This window comes from Cervus canadensis, chromosome 5 (assembly GCF_019320065.1).
Source record: "Cervus canadensis isolate Bull #8, Minnesota chromosome 5, ASM1932006v1, whole genome shotgun sequence".
In the NCBI taxonomy this organism is placed as follows: Eukaryota; Metazoa; Chordata; class Mammalia; order Artiodactyla; family Cervidae; genus Cervus; species Cervus canadensis.
In genome coordinates, this window is record NC_057390.1 from 9,786,666 (window position 1) to 9,809,148 (window position 22,483).

Genomic DNA, 22,483 nt, shown 5'->3' on the forward strand with positions numbered 1-22,483 from the left:
TAGCCCTTCCGGGGCGCCTCAGAATTTCAGGTCCCGGCACCCTGGGCGGATGCCCGAAGACTCCGCCTTCCCAAGAGCCCCTGCGGCGGGGCGCGAAGATGGCGGCATCGGCCAGACAACCTTAAAGCAGCGGCAATGGAGCCTCCCTCGTCGCCGGGGCCGGAGCGGCTCTTTGATTCGCACCGGTAAGAGCCCCGGCGGGAAGAGACAGACTTCCGCGTCCACTTGGCCTTCGGCGCCCGATCACCCCGCCTCTCGCCCCCAGGCTCCCGGGTGACGGCTTCCTGCTCCTCGCGCTACTACTCTACGCTCCAGTCGGGTTCTGCCTCCTCGTCCTGCGCCTGTTTCTTGGGATCCACGTCTTCCTGGTCAGCTGCGCGCTACCAGACAGTGTCCTTCGCAGGTTCCGACCCGGGCGCTCGGGGAGGGTCGGGGCTGGGCCTGGCCCGAGGCCAGATAGTCACCACTGCCTGCGTTCGCAGGTTCGTGGTGCGGACCATGTGTGCGGTGCTGGGGCTCGTGGCCCGGCAGGAGGACTCTGGACTCCGGGATCACCGTGTCAGGGTCCTCATTTCCAACCACGTGACACCTTTCGACCACAACATAGTCAATCTGCTCACCAGCTGTAGCACCGTGAGTTAGGGAGGAAGCCGAGAGTGCCACGGAGTGGCTCCCTGGGGCTCAGCTCAAGGCGCTCCTCTCCGTGTGCAGCTTTCCCTTGGGGACCACAAGATACCCTTACCCCGACCTCGCTTTTCTACCCATATGTCAGTTTTTCTCACTTCACGGCATTCTTTTTTTCTTGCTTTCTCTCCTTCCGGTTCCCAGCCTCTACTCAATAGTCCCCCAAGCTTTGTGTGCTGGTCTCGGGGCTTTATGGAGATGGATGGTCAGGGGGAGTTGGTGGAGTCACTCAAGAGATTCTGTGCTTCAACACGGCTTCCCCCTACCCCTCTGCTGCTATTCCCCGAGGAAGAAGCCACCAATGGCCGGGAGGGGCTCCTGCGCTTCAGGTGAGTGAGCACAGGTATTTGTCTCCAACTGTAGGTGATCAAGCTTGGGGGCCCTTGGGTTTTCACAGCCTTCTTCAGCCCTGCCCCCTACCTTCCTAGTTTATTTACTTTTTTCCCACTTTTAGTTCTTTCCCCTGAATCTGTTTATTTCCCACATTTCTATTTGTACAGTGTGACAGTTATCTGTTTAAAGTCAGGTATGAGCTGCTGACTAGATTGGCTAGAATCCCATCTTACTTTCTTCACTCTTCTAGTTCCTGGCCGTTTTCTATCCAGGATGTGGTACAGCCTCTTACCCTGCGAGTCCAGAGACCCCTTGTCTCTGTGGTGAGTGTGTTCCACAGGGAATCTCTGGGTTTGGAGGGGAAGTTTCCTACTCCTGGCCCTGGTTTAGACCTCACTCATGCCCTCCCCTCAGACGGTGTCAGATGCCTCCTGGGTCTCAGAACTGCTGTGGTCACTTTTCGTCCCTTTCACGGTGTATCAAGTAAGGTATTAACTGTCCTCACTTTTTGGTGGCTGGGAGAAACTCATCTCAAGGTCAAGGAAGTAGCTGTCTCTGCCCTGTCCATTTGCAGATCTTTTAATGTTAAGGTCCTACCACAGAGGCAATATAAAGTATTTACTATCTCCCCTACTGTCACCACCACTGTTCCAAGAAAAGAGGTATCAGAGTGGAGAGTGGGTGCCCCCAACGTGGACCTGGATTGTTTTTTGCAGGTGGCTCCGTCCAGTTCATCGACAGCTGGGGGAGGGGAGTGAAGAGTTTGCCCTCCGTGTACAACAGGTGGTAGGGGACACGGGCAGGGTGGAAGTGGGTTCTTTCTTTGGGAGAAGGAGAAGAACACTTGAGAAACTTCGAATCCTCCAATTCTCCCTAGCTGTTGGCCAAAGAATTGGGCCAGACAGGGACACGACTCACTCCAGCAGACAAAGCAGAGCACATGAAGCGACAGAGACACCCCAGATTGCGCCCTCAGTCAGGTGTGTGGTCTCTGGACATACAGCTTTTCAACTGTTTTTCAACCAGTTCTGACTTCCTCCCTGTGTCTGTACTAATCAGCCTCTCTCCTCTAGCTTTCCACTCACCATATTTCGGATTTCTCTTTTGCAGCCCAGTCTTCTTTCCCTCACTCCCCTGGCCCTTCTCCTGATGTGCATCTGGCAAGTCTGGCTCAGAGAGTGAAGGAGGTTTTACCCCATGTTCCACTGGGCGTCATCCAGAGAGACCTAGGTATGAGAAAGAGTAGCTTTACCCGAGGAGACAGGCGTCGAGAGGGAAAGTGGGTGGAGAAGGGAGAAGGTGAGCAGAGAAGCCGACTGCGCTGTCCACTCCTCCCTTCTCCCCAGCCAGGACTGGCTGTGTAGACTTGACCATCACTAATCTGCTTGAGGGAGCCGTGGCTTTCATGCCTGAAGACATCACTGAGGGGACCCAGTCCCTTGCCACAGCCTCTACTCCCAAGGTGAGGCCCAGAAAATGAGCCGGTCCAGGACTTGAGGTGGGATGGGGCAGTCTGCGTATTCCCTGTCCTGACGTCTGTTCTTTGACCCTGAGACCCTAGCACAGTACCTCTCTTGCAAAGTAGGCATTCGATGCGTGTTTAATGATGATGACTTCGCAAGCCCTCTGACATTGTGATCACCTCAGTTCCCCAGCTCTGGCCCGGCAACCCCTCAGCCCACAGCCCTAACATTTGCCAAGTCCTCCTGGGCCCGGCAGGAGAGTCTACAGGAGCGAAAGCAGGCGCTGTATGAATATGCAAGAAGGTGAGACGCTGAGAGGACAACCGGTAGGAAAGGGCAGGTTGGAGAAGGAGGATAATACGGCAAAGCCCATACAGTGTCTTCTTGTGTCCCACAGGCGATTCACAGAGAGGCAGGCCCAGGAGGCTGACTGAGTACAGCATGGCACCCAGAGCCGCAGGACGGAGGCTGGGGCAGCCTCACCCGCCTCACAGCAGGCCGATGGGTGGGCGCTGAAGGGAGGAGTGGGGCTCCCCCCAGCATCACATTAAATGCAGGGTTTGCACTCACGGTTTCTGTTGCCTCTTTGGGTCTCAAAAGCCCTCTAGCAGGTTCCTTGTCCCTTGGTTGCGGGGATCAGGAATGAGGGCCTCCTTGTGGGTTTGTGGAGGGTCGGTCAGAATGGAACTGTCTGCAATCACCTCCTCATGTCAAGAGATGAGTGATACTAAGGAAGTATAACTAAGCTGCATGCCCAGCAGCAACTGGGCCCTGGCCTCAGAATTCAGCCCAGGCATGTGAGGAGACAGCTGCAGAACTGCAGGTCCCAGGATACCTTTCACTAATGAGCACAGAACACGGTCTGTAGGATTCACGCATGCCCAGTGTGGCGGCTGGAGCCTGTTTTCCATAGGCTCCTAACTAGGTTAAAGAAGGTGGAGCACGTGGCCCCACCCCAGAACAGTCTCTAGGACCGCGTCTGAGCAGTGCCCCAGGGTGGATCCGGAATTGACCTTTGTACCTCACAGCAGGTCTGGGTTTGTGGTGACTTGCTGGGTGGGTCTGGAACTGGCTGCCATTCCAACGCGTCTCAGAGCTGCAGGCAAAGGTTTGAATCCAGGATCCTTGTGTCCCTGCTCCCCAATTCCTGACCCCACTCCTGCTCTTCATTCTCTCCCCAAGGGACCTTCCCACGGGTGACCAGGTCTTTCTTCCTTTCTTTTTGGCTGTGTTGGGTCTTAGTCGCGGTGGCTGGGCTTTGTTCCCTGCCACAGGCAGGGTCTTACGTCCCCAACCAAGGATCGAACCCACGTCCCCTGCATTGGAAGTTGGGTTCTTAACTACTGGACTGCCAGGGAAGTCCCAATAGTCCACTTCTGATAGTCCCTTACTTGGAGACTCAACTCTTCCCTGTTTCCCGGCAGACAAGAAGTACTGGGAAGGATGGACCCCAGTGCATTATCACCTGAGGGTACAGGTTAGGGATCAGGGCTGAGGTGGGAAGATGGTGTCAGTCACCAAATACGAGGCCTTGATGACTGCCCTGCCTCCTGTAGGTCCTGCTAGACAGTCACCATGGCCTCTCAGCTTCTCAGGTTGGAAGAAGAGTCTGGCCCAAACCCTGGGGAGTCTGAACTGGCTGTGAACCCCTTTGACGGGCTCCCCTTTTCTTCCCGCTACTACGAACTACTTGAGCAGCGCCGATCCTTGCCTGTCTGGGCTGCTCGCTTTATCTTCTTGGAGCAATTGGAGAGTAGCCCCAGTGGAGTGGTACTGGTGTCTGGAGAGCCTGGTTGTGGCAAGAGCACCCAGGTGGGGGTCGGGGTGGGGAAGGAAATTCTGACAAAGGGAGGGGGTAGGGAACTGGCTCCTCCTGGGACAAGGCTGGGAATGGGGTGGGGGTTGCTGTGTGGAATAATAGGGGAGGTGGTCAAAAGGAGACAGGCAGTGAAGTACCGGAGAACTCCTCAAATAAGGAGAGATTAAACTGGCAACAGCTCCTCCAGCACTTCAGAGTTCTGTGTCTCGCTGACAGGTGGTCCTTTCCTATGCTTACCCCAGATCCCACAGTGGTGTGCAGAGTTTGTGCTGGCCAGAGGTTTCCAGAAGGGTTGGGTAACTGTGACTCAGCCTTATCCTCTAGCAGCCCTGAGCTTGGCCGTGCGAGTTGCTGATGAAATGGACCTGACCCTGGGTCATGAGGTTGGATACAGCATCCCCCAAGAAGACTGCACTGGGCCAGACACTCTGCTAAGGTGTGGCCCCTTGCAGGCCCGACTCAAATCTCCTTCCACTCACCCCATAGAAACAAACCCGGCCTTCTGACATCTCACCGTACCCTCCCTCAGCTTAGCTCACCCTTTACACCATGCATGATGCAACTTCTGAATTCAGCCATTTAACCCTAGCCAGCAACCTCAGACATTCAACTTCACCGTCATCTTGAAAGTCTCACTTTCCTAACTGGAGTACAGCTTATGAACAGTGTCACCAATAGGTCACAAAAGTCAGTCACAGAATCTTTTTCTGACCTTTACTGTCAGAGCCTAGGCCCCCTGGGGAGAAGCTCCTCTGGACTCCTGGGGCTGGTCGGTGTCCACACTGACTCCTCTGCCCACTGCCAATGTCAACAGGTTCTGCTGGGACAGGCTGCTTCTGCAGGAGATGGCCTCGACCCGGGGCACTGGAGCCCAGGGTGTGCTGGTCCTGGATGAGGCTCAGGAGCGGTCAGTGGCCTCAGATTTGCTCCAGGGACTCCTGCGAGATGCCAGGCTGGGAAGCCTTCCAGGGGACCTCAGAGTGGTTGTAGTTACTGACCCAACCCTTGAACCTAAGCTCCAAGACTTCTGGGGCAACCCTCCTACTGTGTGTGTACCCAGAGAGACTGGCAGGTGTCCCACTCCTGTCTATAGAGACTCTTTCCCTACTGATCGAGTGGAAGCTGCCTGCCAGGCTGTGCTTGAATTGTGTCGGAAGGAGGCTCCAGGAGATGTGCTAGTGTACCTGCCCAGTGAGGAGGTAAAAAAACGGGATGCAAAAGGAGGTATTCATGTCAGATGTCTGCCCCTTCCTGTCCCAGAGGAGAACGGGAGCAATGCTTATTGGGAACATTGGAGTTCTAGTACTTACTCTCTGTTGGGGTCTTGAGGAAAAACTCCAGGGTTTGGGGATAAAAACTTTTTGATTCCATACAATGTAGAGATTTGCAGTTCAGCAAGTTCCTGAAATTATACCACCCCAACTTTATATGAGTATGTGCACTTTTTCAGAGTGAAGGTCCATAGCTTTCGTCAGTTTTTCAAAGGGGTCTCTGACCCACAAAGGTGAGAATCACCCTAACACCCCACCTCTCTCTTCAGGAAATTTCCCTGTGCTGTGAGTCCTTGTCCAGGAAGGTAGGGTCCTTGGGAAACCAGGGGCCTCCACCACGGGTGCTGCCCCTTCACCCAGGCTGTGGACGAGCTGTCCAGGCTGTGTACGAGGACACAGAGTCGGGTGCCCGGAAGGTTGTGGTCACTCACTGGCTGGCCGACTTCTCCTTTTCCCTCCCTTCCATCCGACATGTCATTGACTCAGGACTGGAGCTTCGAAGTGTGAGTGAAAGACAAGTGAGGGGACACAGGCTAAAGATAGAAATAGCCCACTCTCACCTGTCTTGGCCTTGGTTGGGGGTGGTGACAGGTTTACAGTCCTCAGATCCGAGCAGAATCTCAAGTGTTGAGACCAGTCAGCAAGTGTCAGGCAGAGGCAAGACGACTACGGGCAGCAGGGATCCCACCAGGTAAGAGCTCTTGCCCTCAGTAGGATCAAACACAAGAAGAGTCACGACCCAGAGGCCCTGAGAAATCTACAGTGGTCTTCTTTCCCAGATCTTTCTCCCCTCAGGATCCTGCCTCTGCCTGTATCCTAAGTCCTTCCTAGAAGTAGAGGCTCCCTGCCTGCCCCAGCCCAGAGTGTGGGCGGAGAATCTGAGCCCCCTGATGTTGCTACTGAAGAGGAGACAGATCGCAGAGCCAGGGAGGTGCCACTTCCTGGACCGGCCTGGTGAGCACCCCTCCTGCCCACGTCCTGCTGCTCTCCAGGTTCTGAGATCCCCTGTCCTCTCAGCCTTGTTCCCTCTCCAGCTCCAGAAGCACTGATGCAGGCTCTGGAAGACTTAGACTATCTGGCTGCCCTGGATGATGACGGGGACCTGTCTGACCTGGGAGTTATCCTATCAGAGTTCCCCCTGGCCCCTGAGCTGGCCAAAGCCCTGCTGGCCTCGTGCGAGTTTGACTGTGTGGATGAGATGCTCACCCTGGCTGCCATGCTCACTGGTATAAATCACTTCTCTTTCTGGCTCTTATGACAACTCCAAGCCTTCCCTTTGGTGTCATGGTGCTCCTTAAGCTAGCCCATTCCGCTTGGCTCTAGTTCCCAGCCCTCACTGTGCCGAAAGAGTTAGGCTTCATCACTTATCCCTCTCCTGTCTGTTACTTCTTGTCCTGCAACAAGTCTCTCCTACCTGTTTTTACTGAAACTGTACCTGTCTTGCTCAACCCTGTAATCCCTTCATTATTCAGAATAATCTCTATCCTGCTCAATGCAGGGTATTCCTCGCCCACTGCATTCCAGCTTCAGGCCCACCCCAGCAGAAGAGTGACACCTCTGCTCACCAGTGGCCTCCTGGAGACCTAATCCAGCGAGCACTTTTGAGCCCTGTTCATGACTTTCCTTAGACACTTGAGAATGGCAACCACTCCGCCTTTAACGTTGCGCCCTCCCTAAGCCTCTGTGATCTGCTCCTGGTGGTTCTCACTGTCCCTCCATTGCCATCCCTTAGTCTCCCACTTGAGTTCTTCCTCCTCTGCTTCCTCCTCTGCTTGCTCAAAGTAAGTTGAACCTCAGGATTCTACCTTTGCCCCTTTTGTCTTCTCATTCCCTGAACTCTCTGAGCAAGTTCATTCACATTCATGGTCTGAAACGCTACAATATCATTCTTCTGAATCTTGGATTTATATATCTAACTCCTGATGGTCATTCCTATCAGAATGGTCCACAAAACTTCAACCCAGAACTGAACTCGAGTACTTCTGTTGTTGTTGAGCTGAGCCCTTTTTAAATCTGCTCCCTCACCACCACCACCAAAAAATCGTACCATCACTTCTGCAGCTCTATCATCATTCTAGACTAACCTTTCTCCAGGATTTTTTTTTTTTCATTTTTATCTCCTAATTTAAAAAAATTTTTTACCTGTTCTTCTTCATACTCAGAGTTAATGCCAATGTAGCTCCTCATCGCTGCTCAGCTGGATTCCTTGAGTAGCCGCCTAACTAGTCATGTGAACTTCTTCCAAACATGTGGATTCTCTTAAAAACTCTTCTTCATACCTTCCAAACAGAATGTAAATTCATTTGCACAGCCTTGCCCATACTTTCCTTCAGCTTTATCTCCTGCCACCCTGCCACACAAATCGTTCCCTCTGTCCCAGGTGCTCGAAGTTCTCCAAACATGCTATTCCCACGTCTAGAATACTCCCTCTGCCCTTCTCCACTCAACTAATTCTCAAACTTCAAATATTGGCCTGCACACCCATCTTACATGTTGGTCTCTCCCACTAGACTCTAAGTTCCTTGAGGGCAGAAACTGTTTTTCATCTATTTATCTTCAGTGTCCAATAAAGTGAATAGTATCTAAAAGTCTTTTGAATAAAGTGCCCAGAGTGACGTTGCTGCCTTTTTCAGTGTACTGCTATCTGTTCTCATGCCCCAAAATGAACTTCCTCTCTTCTGCCTCCAGCTGCCCCTGGGTTTACTCGTCCTCCACTCTGTGCAGAAGAAGCTGCCCTGCGTCGAGCGCTAGAACACGTGGATGGTGATCACAGCTCTCTGATCCAAGTGTATGAAGCCTTTATACAGAGTGAGTGCTCCACTCTGCATCCTCTCACAGAATCCCAGATTTTCCAAAGAGAGAAAGTGTGCAGCCAGCTGACAGATCTCTAGTCCCAGGAAAAGGAAGCCCTTTGACCGAAAGTTGGGTTCTTTTATGGGTCTCAAGGACTCTAGCTATAGCTGGTCCCTTTCTATTCCTAGGTGGAGCAGACAAGGCTTGGTGCCAGGCCCGGGGTCTAAACTGGGCAGCATTGTGCCAAGCCCGTAAACTTCGGGGAGAACTCCTAGAACTGATGCAACGGATTGAACTTCCCTTGTCTCAACCAGCCTTTGGATCTGAGCAGAATCGCAGAGACCTTCAGAAAGCGCTGGTGTCAGGATACTTCCTTAAGGTTAGGGGAAAGAGTTGGAGTAAGGATCATAAAAGGAACAGAAAGTAGAAGGAACAAAGGTTAAGGTATGCCACCTCTGAAATTGGGACCCAGGTGGCCATTCAAAGGACTCTTTAGAACCAGGAGAAACTTTTCCTTTGATGTTTCGAGGTACAAGGGGCTATGGAAATGCCATATATTATGGTCATATGGTAGGGCTATAACACCTAGAGGTATGCCTTACTTTTAATACTCTCACTACCCTTGCTAATAATTCTTTCTCAACCCCCCTTTCTTTCTTCTACTGACTGACACTTCACTCTCACTTATTCCTTCAATATCTTTGTCTTTCAATGAGGTGGCCCGAGACACAGATGGAACTGGAAATTACCTGCTTCTCACCCATAAGCATGTGGCCCAGCTCTCCCCACACTGCTGCTACAGAAGCCGCAGGGCTCCTGCCAGACCCCCACTGTGGGTGCTTTACCACAGTTTCTCCATTTCCAAAGACAACTGCCTTTCCATTGTTTCTGAAATTCAGCCACAGATGTGAGTTCCCTGACACCCCTCCTACACTGTCCATTCCTCTTCCTGGGGCCAAAATTATAGCTGGGGACTTACCGAAGCTAAGTGGGGTTGGGGGGTGGGGTGGCAGGGGCAGGGATGGAGGGGAGTGAGAGGGTCTTAGTGGTTTGTGGTAACATGATTTGAGGAGACAGGGTTTGTGGAAGGGGTAGTAAAAAGTTCAACAGTATGCATTATGAAAGAGGATACAGAAATCACCTAACTATGAATGTCTCTGTCAGGCTGGTGGAATTGGCTCCTCCATACTTCCTGAGTAACTTACCCCCTAGTGAGAGCAGAGACTTCCTGAACCAGCTGAGGGAAGAAATGACAGATTCCTCGACCAGGAGTGAATCTTCCTCCACCCAAGAACTTGAAAATGCCTGTGTCCTGCAGTGACCTGCCTCTGGGGTGAAGTTGAATTCATCTCATCACATGAGATCTTCCCTCAGGCTAGCACCTAGGCAGCCATCCAGATTTAGAAGCCCAAGGGTCAAATGTAAATACTGGAACCTGAGTCCCAAGAAATGGAGCTGGGAGTGGAGCAAATTGGTTAAGCCCCAGTCTATACAGGGTAGGACCAATTCCTTAGCTTTCTTCTATTTATTGAAGAGGAACTGACATGCCCTCCATACCCCCAACTTATGCCAAACCCATCCTTGTGCTCCCTTTTGGTCTATAAAAGTTGTTTATATGATACCAAATTTGAGTTTGGTTCTGCAGTAGCATTTACAGTATCTATGAGTTAAAGATGACACAATATAAAAGAATCAGGGTGAACTTCAACAGTGATATCCTCTTGCCTGGTTCCCACCTCTGGTCAAGCCTTTGTGCTATGACTGACCTTAGTGTCACTAACATGGAAAACAAGCAGTTTGACTACAGTTGGCCTCTGACCCTGCCTAAAGCTTACCTCACTCTATCAACTGCTCCTGACTGCAGGGGAGGAAGAATGCGGGTGCTATAAGAATAAGAATAAGACAAAATCGTCCCCTTTGTTCTCATACAACTTAGATCTTGCTTCTTCTTAAACTTAAAGGATATTGGATCTGTACCCAAACCCTTAACTTTCCAGCAACAAGCGTCCCAGCAGCCCCTGGCCCACCCATAAGTTCTAACAACTTCAGGAACATCATGCTTTTACCAACTGGGTACTCCTTTCTCTTTTCTTTCCTTAGACTATTAACTTTGATATCCTCAATCATCTTACACATTATAAATGTGTTTATAGAAATTGATAAAACATTTAATCCTTAGAACTCTGCTTTTCTGCTCAGAGTTCCCTCCCTTGGAGATGCGGTCTGCTTTCATCATTCCATCTATTTCCTCCTCTATGTGGATGTCAACTGACCTCCCCCGAAAGGCATTTTTCCAGAATGTATTCTCTCCCTGTGTGCTTGCTCAGTCGCTCAGTCGCTCAGTCGTGTCCGACTCTCTGTGACCCCATAGACTGTAGCCTACCAGGTGCCTCTGTCCATGGAATTATCCAGGCAAGAATACTGGAGTGGTTGCCATTTCCTACTCTAGGGGATCCTTCTCTCTAGGTTTAGCATTTAGTTTTGCCTGCAGAGTTAATCTTGGTCTTGTCTTCCCAATTTCCCTTTCATCATCCACAGCACCATTGATTTCTTGATCCTTTACATTTCCAACCTAGGAATTATCTTTGATTATTTTTAAGTCTATCACTTCCTATTATTTGCCAGATTCTGCTCACTCTAACTCCCCTGGGCCCATTAACTTTGTCCATTGCTTCCCTCTCTGTCCCTGAGAGACACCAGAGCCTGATTAGTGTTCTTAGATTTTCTCTTTCATCAAGTGTATCTCGCCCACCACTCACTTGGGAGGCTCAAGACGGAGGACGCAGTCAGCAGGTTAAACACACACACAATATAGGGCTCAAAGTCCTTAGCGATTATTTTACAGTTGAAGAATGACATGCCCAGCATGGATAACCCTCTGGTTCCTGTCACAGTCAGACTCGCCCTCCAGCACCTCCTCCATCACTCCCCTGTCATTGGCGTCTTCCTTCTTTCCTTCCTTCACACTTTTGGTACAGACCCGGCAGGCTGCAGCTGCCGAATCCCAGCCAGGCCTGTGAACAGCTTGGGCCGGACGGAACTCTGGTTGCAACCCACCCGCGGAAGAATGCGGAGTTCCTCAAGAGGGCAGCCATACGCCAGCCCGCTCTCCTCCCCGCACCTCATTGGCTATCAAACTGCAGGTCCCGCCCCCTCAGCCCCTCGGTTCCAGCCGCCGTGCGACAAGTGTGTGGGAAATGGCGGGAAAGGTCGCATTTAAGCGCTCGGGGCAATTGTGAAACGTTGGCCTGCGAACCGGCGGTGGCCGAGGAGCCCTCGACGATAGCCTCAAAGCCAGCTCCTCCTCACACGCTCCACTGCTACAGAACCACGGCGTGGGCGGCCATGCGCTCCTAGGCCCCAGCTCCGGGGCTCCACGAGGCGGCTCGGTCCGGAAAAGAGCGCTCGGTCGGTCGGTCGGGCAGGCGTCGCTCACACCACTGAAGCAAGCCCGGACACGGAAGCCACCTTGTTGTCCTCGGCCCAGGGCTGCAGGTTCTGCAGCGCGAAGAGCGACGAGTTGTGCAGGCAGAGCGGGTCCGGGGGCAGCGGCGGCCGCAGCGGCCGAGGCAGCGCGTCCTGCTGCAGGTGCAGAAGTAGTCGGCCCGCGCGGTGCCGCTCCGCCTCGCGCTCCTCGGCCGTCTGGCGCCTGGGCGGGCGGAGACGCGGGGTCAGCGAGGCCAGCCCCAGCCCGCCCCGCGCCTCACCGCCACTCGGCCCAGCCCGGTCCTTCACCCGCCCCGCGCCTCACCGCCACTTGGTGCGCCGGTTCTGGAACCACGTCTTGACCTGCGCGTCGGTCATGCGCAGGGCCTTGGCCAGCGCCGCCCTCTCGGCCGAGGCCAGGTACTTCTGGCGCAGGAAGCGCCGCTCCAGCTCCAGCACCTGCGAGCGGGAGAAGGATGTGCGCGGCTTCTTCCGCTTTGGGGGGGTCCGATTTTGGTAGGGGTGACCTATACGACGCGTCCCGGAGAAGGGCGAGAGCGCCGCTACAGGGAGGAAGAAAGAGCAAGGCTAGGTTTTTGGGGCGGCCCGAGGTGTCACAGAAGAGAGCGCGGCTGCCGAGGCCGCAGAGCTCCCGCGCCAGGTCCCTACCTCCCCAGCCTCGACTCCGCACCGGTAGAGTCTAATACACAAAAAAGGGGGCCTCGGAAATGGCCCTCCCGCTTGGGTGAGGGAGATATGTCCCCTGTAACTTCACTCTGCCCTCCCCGCCGTGCGGACAATGAACTGCGGAGGAGAGCGCGGGCATCGACGGCAGCTACCTCCCCAGCGCCTCTCAGCAGCGGGACCAAGAGATACAAGTTGAGGGAGGAACCCCTGGGATTAGGGCGAAGGGTACGAAAGGGACCTTGAGTTGGAGCAGAAGGATCAAAGATGAGAAAATAGGGTCAGTGTGGGGCATGACACTGGAGGGATCGGGCAACCTCACCCGTGAGCCGGTCCTTGGCATAGCGGCGGCCGCTGTCCATCCAAGGGAAGGTGAGTCCCGCTAGGCCCCCGGCGCCGCCCAAGCCCGAAGGTCCAGGAACTGCAGGTGCGCCTCCCGCGGGCGGCTGCACTGGCAAAGGACGATGCGCCGGGACGCGGATCACGCCGCCCGGGCCAACACCAGAGCTGCCTGGTACCGGGGCCAGCGAGGCCGCGGGGCCGTAGCTTGAGGCTCCATGAAATCCACCCGAGAACGCCGCACTCTCTCCATGGCCCTGGCCCGCGCGACCCGGGCCTAGGCCGCTCCCGGGGGGTTCCGGGCAGCTCAGGATCTGATCGATGCCGAAGCTGATTGGCTCGTGGTGCGGGAGGTTGTGCGAGGCCAGCACCCCCGGTTCCATGGGTCCGGGTCAAAGAGGACCTCAGGAGGTTTGGCGGTTAGAGAGGGGCCCCCAAACAGCTTTGGGAGCCCAGCAGCGGAGCGTTTAGGGCGGTGGCTTCAGGGACCTGCCGGGCTGGCCGCAGAGAGGCGCCGGGACGCCCAGGACATCTTCATCCCTATGTACTGGGAGTAACCCAGCGCGTGCCGGCCTCTGCCGGGTGTTGGCGCAGGGACTCGCATCCCGGGGAGCGCGACCGACTGGGGCCCCAGGAGCGCCCTTCCTGACTCTGAAGCGCGGATGGACGCTGGACTGCCAGGGCCTCTGCCCGAGTCCGGGGTGGAGAGGGTTGGCTGACTTGGGCTGGGGCAGTGACTGACAGATCAGTCTTGGGTGGGCAGTGGGGGCTGGGGGTAGGGCAGGGGCGGGGCCGGGCCCGTTAAAGGGGAAGAGACGCCTGTTTGCTCCAAGCGCGGGCAAGACTGGCCGGCGGGAGTGGTGAGGGTGTTGGAGGGGGGAAGGTGGCGAGTGTGTTATGAACTTGCACGGGAGGGGCCAGAGCTCGGGCCGCTGCGCGCTGAGTCAGCCGAGATGCGCAAGGACTCCATCCTCACTGGCCTCCGCCTCTGGGTTTCCTCTGCCTCACCAACTTCCTTGCAGGTGCCGCCTCCCACAGCCCCTACTCTTCGCCTCCCGATGGGTCCAGCCTGACGACTCCCGGATTCGTTGTGGGCCCCGCCTAAGTGCTCTCGAAGACCAAATTTCGTTGTGGCTTTCTGGCTGCGATGGGAAGCGGCTGGGGAACGGCGCCGGCGAGTTGGAGGCTGGGGAAGAGGACAGTTGGAGGTGTGGCGGGGTGTCCGGTGAGCTAGGGCGGGGAATCACTGGGCCAGTGATCCTGGTGCTCCTCCCGGCCTCTCCCGTAGGGGCCCCAGCTCCTCTCCGGAGCGCCAGTAATGGGCGTCCAATGTTTCTTAGAATTTCGATTTCCTTAAATCGGTGTAAAGCGGACCCGTGGTTGTACCCAAGCCAATTTAGGTTGGTGAGGACTTGGGACTGGCGTTCTGCCCCCGACAGGGAACCAGCAACGCGGACTCTGCGCCCCGACTCTTCGCCCAGGAAGTCTGTTCTCACACACTCCCGCCCAGCCTCCAAAGGCAGGAGGACGAAATCGCCACAGGCGACACTTGGAACCTCACTGACGTCCTCGGAGGATCCTAACCGCCACATTTCGCATAGCTGCTTCACCCCACCCAAGCCCAGGAAACTGTGCCTGGAGCGTGTCAGAGAAGGGAGGTGGGGAAAGACCGAAGCCGCTCAGCGACCTTGTGACCTCTGGCCGCGGACCCAGGAGCTGGGAGCGTGTGAACTCTGCATCCTTCCCCGGGATGGGACCCCGGGCCTGCGGGCCCCTGAGCCTTAGACCCGCCCCTGCCGCCACCCGGCCCGGTGCAGGCCGCCATAATCGGGTTAGCTGGGTCGGAATTACATTACCTTCCCCGGCCCGCCCCGGCTCCGGGGGTTGGGGGGGGAATCCTGGCGCCTCTGAGCCGGTGAGACTGGGCGCCTGGAGGCGGATGTTCTTACCATCCCTCGGAGGGTGGGCACCCGATGAGCAGCTTGGCCTGCCTCAGACACATGGTGGCCAGAGGACCCTGCCCTGCTGTGGCAGTCCTCAGCCCTTCCACCGCAGCCCACTCAGGTGCTCTGCTCCTGACCGCCTGACCCTTGGGAGCTGAAGTGCCTTCTAAGTCTAATAGCCCGTCTCTCCGGGAGGACGGATCTTCCAGTTGATTGTCCAGGATCTCCTGGGGAAAACTCTGCCCCTCCTTTCTCCCTAGCAGATGGGCTGGCAGCCTGGCGCCTAGGGCAGGGTAAGAGGTCTTTTCTCTCGAGGGAACCAGGAGTGATATTTGGGCATCTGGGCAGGAAGATGAGGAAGAGGAAGAAGGGAGTAGGCTTTCTCCCCATACAAAACCTCAGTGTTCTCAGAAGCCCCAAGGTGACGGCTGAGGTAGGGAACCATGGGGCAGGGAGGCAGTGGGCATTAATAACATGCGACATCCTCACCCAGTCTTGTCCACCTTCATCATGCATTTATCCAGCTCTTCCCCCACCCTGCCAACAATCTTCTGAAAGGGTTGGGGGTGGGGAGGTACTGCCACTTTAGTAGCTGTTTTTGTCTTGGTGAAGAAGACAGATAATATCACCTTCCCTAAGCCTTCACAGAACTCCAAGCATCTTTTATCCACAGTTAAGGGCTTGGGCTACTAGAGGGCATGAAGCCTCTGCTGTTCAGGCAAACCCTTCAGAGACAGCATGGGCTGGATTCCCCTGGATGCGAACAAAGCGCCTAGGGAGACAGTGAACTAAACAACGGCTCTGAAGAGGACTGGCTGGCAGGTTAGGACTTTGTCAGTCCCTTTTCCCACTCCCTTGGGGGCTTCCCTGGTGGCTCAGCTGGTAAAGAGTCTGCTTGCAATGCGGGAGATCTCGGTTAGATCCCTGGGTTGGAAAGATCCCCTGGAGAAGGGAAAGGCTACCCACTCCAGCATTCTGGCCTGGAAAATTCCATGCAAAGAGTTGGACACGACTGAGCGTCTTTCACTTTCATTTTCTTTTGCCACTCCAGGGGTGGGCCTCTGAGGAGACAATGGGCACTAGTGTGTCTCCAATCAGACTGAATAAAATCCTTCTTGAATAAATCAATGCAAGTGAAAAAGTAACATCGTGCAGACCTTTATACCTCCTTATCCTACACCCTGCCTTTTGAGGTCGGCACAGATGGCTCTGCCATCCAGAGATTGCCCAACTGATCCTTAGAGGAGAATGGGCACAAACCTGGTAGTGTGTATATATATATATATATATACATCTTCTGGGTATTTACAAAAAAAAAAAAAAAAGATTTCAGTGCTCTGCTCCAAGGACAAAAGGCATCCAGTTCTGTCAGCCACAGTCCTAGGAGTTTCTCTGTTTGCCTCCACCTTGCTGATTCCCTGACTCTATGAGAAGGATGGTTCCTGTTGGTTTATGTTGAGAAGAGGCTCTGGTTTCAGCATCTGCACCTCTCATACAGACTTCCTTGAATCCATCTCACCATAGCTCACATGCATGTGGCTGCCCAACTCTTCAAGTGTTCAGGGCTTCAAATCTGCAGCTTCACAGGGAGAGACCACACTCCTAACCTGTTTTCCTGCATCTTCTCTTCCATCCTGCTGTTGGTGCAGTATCCCATGCTTGAGGTGGTCCCCACTCCTATATCATCAGTTTCCTCATCAACTTAGTCCCTCCTACTGCCAACTGTCTTAGGTCTCTACTGTCCGGACAAAGTCTTTGCCCAACTCTTCAAGAGAAATTATGTTTCTTTTTCTCTTTTACTGCCCATATCTATTGCCTCCATTTCCTCCGTATTTATTCTTCTAATCCACTGTAAATTGGCTTCACTACATGGACCCTATCTCAGAGATATCCAGTATCCAGTGTCTATTATCCAAGACTTCTCTGACATGTTTTACTTTGTTGACCATCAACTCTTTCTTGAAATATCTCTTCTTTTGCCTTCCATAATATTGTATTATTCTACATCTTTGGACATTCACAGTTGCTGCTTATCTTTTTCCTCCACTGACTTTTCTTCTTCCACTGAAGACTGTGAACATTCTTCAGAGCTCAGACTTCAGCTTTACCTGTATCTACATCTGCTCAGTTTTCATCCGTTCCAATAGTTCCATCGAATACATCTACCCAGAAAGCTCTGTGACCTCAGCCCCTGGTTGTGACCCCTGCTGTGCTCCACCCCACCATTCTAGTCTTCTGGCCAGCTCTACCTGCTTTTGCTGTAGCCACCTTAGTCCAACAAGCTGGAGGAAATGCTTCCCCCAAGCTCCTTATTCACTTCCTCCTATTATTCTTTGAAATGTTTCATACACAGCCCTTCCTTTCTATTTCCAGAGATAAAACCCTAATATAGGCCAGGCTTCCCTGGTGGCTCAGTGGTAAAGAATCTGCCTGCCAGTGCAGGAGACACGGGTTCAACCTCTGGTTCAGGAAGATCCCACATGCTCCGAAGCCATGTTCTAGCTAAGCCTACGTGCCACTACTACTGAGCCTGTGCTCTAGGGTCCAGGAGCCACAACTACTGAGCCTGTGCATGCCTTAGAGCCCATCTTCTGCAACAAGAGAAGCCACCACACACTGCAACTAGAGAGTAGCCCCCACTCACAACTAAAGAAAAGCCCGTGCAGCAATGAAGACTCAGCACAGCAAAAATATATTCTTTAAAAAAAAAAAGCCTAACATAGGCCATCATCACCACCACCCATATTCATGTGTTCATCCACAAAATTTGATTGAAGGTACTATGTGCTCAGTACTATGTACTAGGTACTATGTGCCTGGCACTGGAAATATAGTTGTAAACACAACAACAAAAGTCCTACCACTGAACAGCTTACATTCCAGTGAGGGAGGCAGTTGAAAAAGAAAATGTATACCATGTACTCAGAAATGCTAAGAAGAAAAATAAAACAAGGAAGGGGGGAGAGTATAAGAGTAGGAGATGATGATTTATCTAGATTGATCACAGAAGGCCTCATGGAGGAAAGACCTGAAGGAAGAACAGGGCCATTTGGATACCTGAGCATTTCAAGTTGGGGACACAATGAGAGTATATACCGGTGTACCTGTGGAACAAACAGAGGGAGGTCCAGTGTGTCTGGACAGACTGAGTGACTGTAGAGACCATGCAGTCTTGAAGGCTGTTATTCTAATTGGAAAGTGACTGGAATGTTTTAAACAGAAGAGACACCTGATTTTTAAAGTTTAAACAAATTTAAGGCAAAACTAACATACAATAAGCTGTACATAAAATGTGCAATTTGATACACTGATATAAGTATACACTTATGAAACCATCAACACAATCCAGATAATAAGCATCTGTCAACTCAAAAATACTTTCTATGTATCCTTTTTTATTTTGATTCATGTTTGACCAGAATCACTGTGAGCTGCTATGTTTAGACTAGGCTAAAGAGGGTAAAAGTAGAAGCAAGAAAGTAGGCAAGAAGCCACTGCAGTCGCCCAGAGAAGAGATAATGGCATCTTGGAACAGGGAAGTAAGCAGTGGCTATAGCGAGTAGTTATTTTTAAAAGTCACTTATCTCATAACTCCTTGCCTCTAATTCACTCTGAAGATAAATGAATATGTTTCTTTCATAGGATAACCCCCTTTCTTCAGAAAAGTTTTTTTTGTCCCTATTGCCCTCACACTGAAGTCCCAACTCCATAAGGTTCTGCTTCTTCTATCATTGCTCTCAAATCTACACCTTATCCTCTTTCAGGTCCCTCTCCGTTCATTTCCCTCCACTGTGCCTTTCTTTTCCATTTCCACCACACTTCTTTTCCCTACTCCCAATCTCCAACTGTGCCCACACAACGACCCACTTCCTCCAGAAAGTTTTTCCCCCGTCTCCGCTGGTATCTCTCGTTTCTTGATTCTCCAACTGTACTTGATGTTAATACTCCACGGTAATTTTATCCTTGTTTTCGTTTGATTTTGAATCCCACGTTTTAAAAAGTCCCTAGGGACGTCGGTGTACCAGGTCCAGTGCCCCTGCATCCTCCCCAAGTCCGGGACTGGACCTATGCCACCGCAGGAGCTCGCTGCCTCAGGGTGCCCACATGTGGTAGTGTCCGAGCCGTCCTCCCCTCCTCCCTGGGCATCTGCTCTGCATTAGTCTGTCCCAGGCCTCCGCAGGCGCCGATGATTGAATCATCATCATTAACCAGGGCCTGCCCCCCCAACCTCGGCGGCAGGAGGGAGTGATGGGGGTGGGCACGATCACTACCAAGTCCCTGGGGTCCCTCCTTCCCCGCCACCCTCTACGAGGTTCCGCAGAGCTTCAAGAAACCTCCGCCGTGGAGGGGGGACAAGGCCTGCCGTCGGGATGAAGCTCCGTAATGCGGGCGCGTTGTAGGACACAAGCAGGGGACCCGGAGGGGTTTCTTTTATCAGGGACGTCGCCACAGGAGATCGACAACCCTGAGTGGTGGCGGGCGGGGACCGCCGGGCCTTTGGGGTGGAAGGCGGCAGTCTTTTGCAAGGTCCAAAAGTCAGTCCCGAGATCGTGTAGGGTCTACTATGACGATTACTACAGGAGGTCGAGGAGATAGGACCCCTTCCCACCAACCCCCTGGACGCCCTAATTACAGATTGAAGAGGGGGAGGGGCCAGTGGGGCTCAGGTGAGCACACGGGGAGAAGGGACATGGGCGGGGCCTTACAGAGGGTCAGCGAATCCGAAAAGACCTAAGCCTTCGTTGCGGGGCGACAAGTCCCGCCCCGCAGGCGGCACCGGAAGTAGCAGGCCGAGATCAGCCTTTAAGATGGCGTCTCCTCAGGGGGGCCAGATTGCGATCGCGATGAGGCTTCGGAACCAGCTCCAGTCAGTGTACAAGATGGACCCACTACGGAACGAGGTGAAGGGGCGGCAGGGTTACCACTGTGGTCGGCTAGCAGTGAGAACTGGGGCCGGCTAGAGGACGGGCGGTGGCTGGCCAGGCGCCCAGTGCGCCTGCGCAGAGACAGGGTGCCCAGTGCGCCTGCGCGATTGCGATTGGGTTGCCAAACTCCGAGCTAGGACGCCTGCGCATTGCGCCGCTGACGTTTTGTAGGCTCCCCTGGGAAAGGAAGGTCGGGCGAGTCAGCCTAGAGAGAACCCCTGCTGTGCACGGAGCCCTCTGCTGGGCGGAGGGGGAGTGTCAACCCCCTGGGAGCTAATCAGCTGACGGCGCTAGGTGCAGGGTTGGCGGTGGGCTCTGATGAGTGGCGACTTCCAGATCGTGAAGCACACGGTTGTGGTCGGGGAAATGATCGTTGACAGAGGGTGTGTCCGCAGGAGGAAGTACGAGTAAAGATCAAAGACTTGAACGAGCATATCGTCTGCTGTCTGTGCGCAGGCTACTTCGTGGATGCCACCACCATAACAGAGTGTCTTCATACGTGTGAGTGCCCAGAACCCTGGCTGTTTCTTCCAGGCCCTACATCCCACTAAGCTGGCTGTCAGCCTCTAGGCTGCTTGCCCTAACCACCCAGGAAACCCAGCCAACCCATAAACCCAGTTTTCAGAGGGCCTGAGAGTCTGCCTTTCTCTTCTTGCAGTCTGCAAGAGTTGTATTGTGAAGTACCTCCAAACCAGCAAGTACTGCCCCATGTGTAACATCAAGATCCATGAAACACAACCGCTGCTCAACCTCAAACTGGACCGGGTCATGCAGGACATCGTGTACAAGCTAGTGCCAGGCTTGCAAGACAGTGAGTAACCAACTTGACTTTGAGGGGCCTCTAGAGCACTGTTCCTGAATGGCAGCTTGAGGTAGCAAGGGCTTTGGTGAAGAGGTTGACAGTTCACGGAACAAAGAATGAGGGAGGGCTTATATTTTACTTCTCATACTCCCCTCTTCTAGGTGAAGAGAAACGAATCCGAGAATTCTACCAGTCCCGAGGCTTGGACCGGGTCACCCAGCCCAGTGGGGAAGGTATGTTGCTTAGTAGCAGAAGGGTAAGGTAAAGCCCCCAGAGCATTCCTCCTGCCCAGATTTGCTCCCTGGGGAAAATGGAGTATGGGACATGTGCCACTTTCCTTGTTACTCTGTCTTTCTCAGAGCCAGCCCTGAGCAACCTTGGCCTCCCCTTCAGCAGCTTCGACCACTCCAAAGCCCACTACTATCGCTATGATGAGCAGCTGAGCCTATGCCTGGAGCGGCTGAGGTGAAGGATAGGTCATGGGCCATCTGAAGTGACAGTGACAATGACCCAGAGCTGGAGGGGGGGAGGGGCAGGGAGAAGGCGAGCAGTAAGGGAGTGTCTTCCATTCAAGAGAGTATATCCTGGTTCTGGGTGGGGGGCGGGGGGAAAGACAGGGCTGTCTAACCTGTGTCTGTTTCCCCCCAGTTCTGGCAAAGACAAGAACAAAAGCATCCTGCAGGTAAGAGGGGCTGAGGGGAGGGCCTCTCTAAGGAGACTCACCACTCCATGACCCTTCCCTCACACATCTTGTCTTCTTCCTGTCCCTCCCACCCCCCACCAACCCCCAGAACAAATATGTCCGGTGTTCTGTTAGAGCTGAAGTTCGCCATCTCAGGAGGGTCCTGTGTCATCGCTTGATGCTAAATCCCCAGCATGTGAGTATTCCCATGTAGATTTTTCTGAGGGGGCAGAAAGGGGTAAGAAAGGAGAAACAGAGTCAATGGTAGACTTGGGTAGTTCTTGACCTGGGCAAGAGAATCGTTTCTGAAACTATGCCCCTATCTCCTTCCTAGGTGCAGCTCCTTTTTGACAATGAAGTTCTCCCTGATCACATGACCATGAAGCAGATATGGCTGTCCCACTGGTTCGGCAAGGTGAGGCAGTGCCGAGGCAGTGCCCAGGGCAGAGGTGGACTGAGGGGGCCTCTTGGGTAAGAACGTTCCCACTGACTACTTCTTCCCCTTGTTTTTTCCTTAGCCATCCCCTTTGCTTTTACAATACAGTGTGAAAGAGAAGAGGAGGTAGGGGCCAAGCCCCCACCCATCTTTGTCCCCTTCCCTCCCCAGATATTTATGTGAAATTAACTTTGGCTTTATTTTTTGAAATAAAAACTTTAAAAAAGCATCTGTCTTTTCCCTTGTTTGTTCTGCCACACACTCCTGCTTTGTCCAGTGTCCTACTTCCCTGTTGAGAAGTCTTCTTGTTTCATCGAAAAGGAGGGCCTTTCTGTGTGGGTGTTCCTTCAGTGAATTGCCAAAGGACAGCAGCAGAGAAGCTTACATATATAAATCTCAGAAAGTGAGCTGAGTGAACCAGGTCCCTCATAGCTTCATCTTTTGGTGAAGGGAAGGGAGCTCTCGCTGTCCTTGAATGTTACCACATGTAAAGCAGACCTGAGTGCATTATGTGTCCTAATTCAGTAGTGGTGAGAATGGGGCTAGGGTCTGATAGTGGCCACTGCAGGACTGAAGAAGAGTGATATTTCAAAGAAAATACAAAGAATTGCACTATGGGAGGAGCCTTAAAAAAGAAAAATTGGGATGCAAGAACACATTGGGGATAGTCACAATTGGAAACCTGGCTGTCCATATGAGATTCAGGTACCTGGGCTAGGTGGAGCCAGGGCGTGGAGAGGGTAGTTGAGAGAAGGGAACTGGTTCCCAGGAAGGGCACCTTTTAGGAACAAGAGGGAAGCAACAGGGTGAGAACTCTATTGAGTAGTTTAGCAATCATTCCTTGTCAGTTTGAGCCAGACAATAACAAAGGAGGGAACTGGAG

The 22,483-nt window shown here is 53.2% G+C and overlaps 4 protein-coding genes across 7 annotated transcripts; 3 read left to right on the top strand and 1 right to left on the bottom strand.

Moving 5' to 3' along the window:
* The first annotated feature begins 50 nt into the window (after positions 1–50).
* On the top strand, positions 51–3,050 carry AUP1 (AUP1 lipid droplet regulating VLDL assembly factor). 3 transcript variants are annotated; one of them, XM_043468097.1, is made up of 12 exons: positions 51–185; positions 266–403; positions 483–633; positions 829–1,013; positions 1,268–1,340; positions 1,432–1,505; positions 1,734–1,800; positions 1,895–1,997; positions 2,128–2,247; positions 2,364–2,479; positions 2,665–2,783; positions 2,858–3,050. In XM_043468097.1, exons 1-12 carry the CDS (start codon positions 136–138, stop codon positions 2,994–2,996), a joined length of 1,335 nt encoding a protein of 444 aa, XP_043324032.1. In that variant the 5' UTR covers positions 51–135; the 3' UTR covers positions 2,997–3,050. The 3 variants fall into 3 exon arrangements, with proteins under 3 accessions (XP_043324032.1, XP_043324033.1, XP_043324034.1); XM_043468098.1 differs by having other exon boundaries at positions 2,878–3,050; XM_043468099.1 differs by lacking the exon at positions 2,858–3,050 and having other exon boundaries at positions 2,603–2,743.
* Positions 3,051–3,109: 59 nt separating this feature from the next.
* DQX1 (DEAQ-box RNA dependent ATPase 1) lies at positions 3,110–9,989 on the top strand. Of its 2 annotated transcripts, XM_043468087.1 has the most exons (12): positions 3,111–3,588; positions 4,037–4,292; positions 4,542–4,735; positions 5,114–5,498; positions 5,840–6,073; positions 6,162–6,261; positions 6,366–6,524; positions 6,605–6,796; positions 8,259–8,378; positions 8,552–8,742; positions 9,080–9,270; positions 9,528–9,989. In XM_043468087.1, exons 2-12 carry the CDS (start codon positions 4,056–4,058, stop codon positions 9,682–9,684), a joined length of 2,160 nt encoding a protein of 719 aa, XP_043324022.1. In that variant the 5' UTR covers positions 3,111–3,588; positions 4,037–4,055; the 3' UTR covers positions 9,685–9,989. The 2 variants fall into 2 exon arrangements, with proteins under 2 accessions (XP_043324023.1, XP_043324022.1); XM_043468088.1 differs by having other exon boundaries at positions 3,110–4,292.
* Positions 9,990–11,560: 1,571 nt separating this feature from the next.
* TLX2 (T cell leukemia homeobox 2) lies at positions 11,561–14,337 on the bottom strand. Its single transcript, XM_043468100.1, has 3 exons — positions 12,796–14,337; positions 12,115–12,352; positions 11,561–12,012 (listed from the first exon to the last, which is right to left on the bottom strand). The coding sequence occupies exons 1-3, from the start codon at positions 13,193–13,195 to the stop codon at positions 11,796–11,798; spliced, it is 855 nt and encodes a 284-aa protein (XP_043324035.1). The 5' UTR covers positions 13,196–14,337; the 3' UTR covers positions 11,561–11,795.
* Positions 14,338–19,507: 5,170 nt separating this feature from the next.
* Positions 19,508–21,829, top strand: PCGF1 (polycomb group ring finger 1). The gene is made up of 9 exons (XM_043468102.1): positions 19,508–19,656; positions 20,076–20,181; positions 20,339–20,491; positions 20,644–20,715; positions 20,842–20,947; positions 21,131–21,164; positions 21,274–21,360; positions 21,499–21,579; positions 21,683–21,829. Exons 1-9 carry the CDS (start codon positions 19,564–19,566, stop codon positions 21,728–21,730), a joined length of 780 nt encoding a protein of 259 aa, XP_043324037.1. The 5' UTR covers positions 19,508–19,563; the 3' UTR covers positions 21,731–21,829.
* The last annotated feature ends 654 nt before the right edge of the window (positions 21,830–22,483 follow it).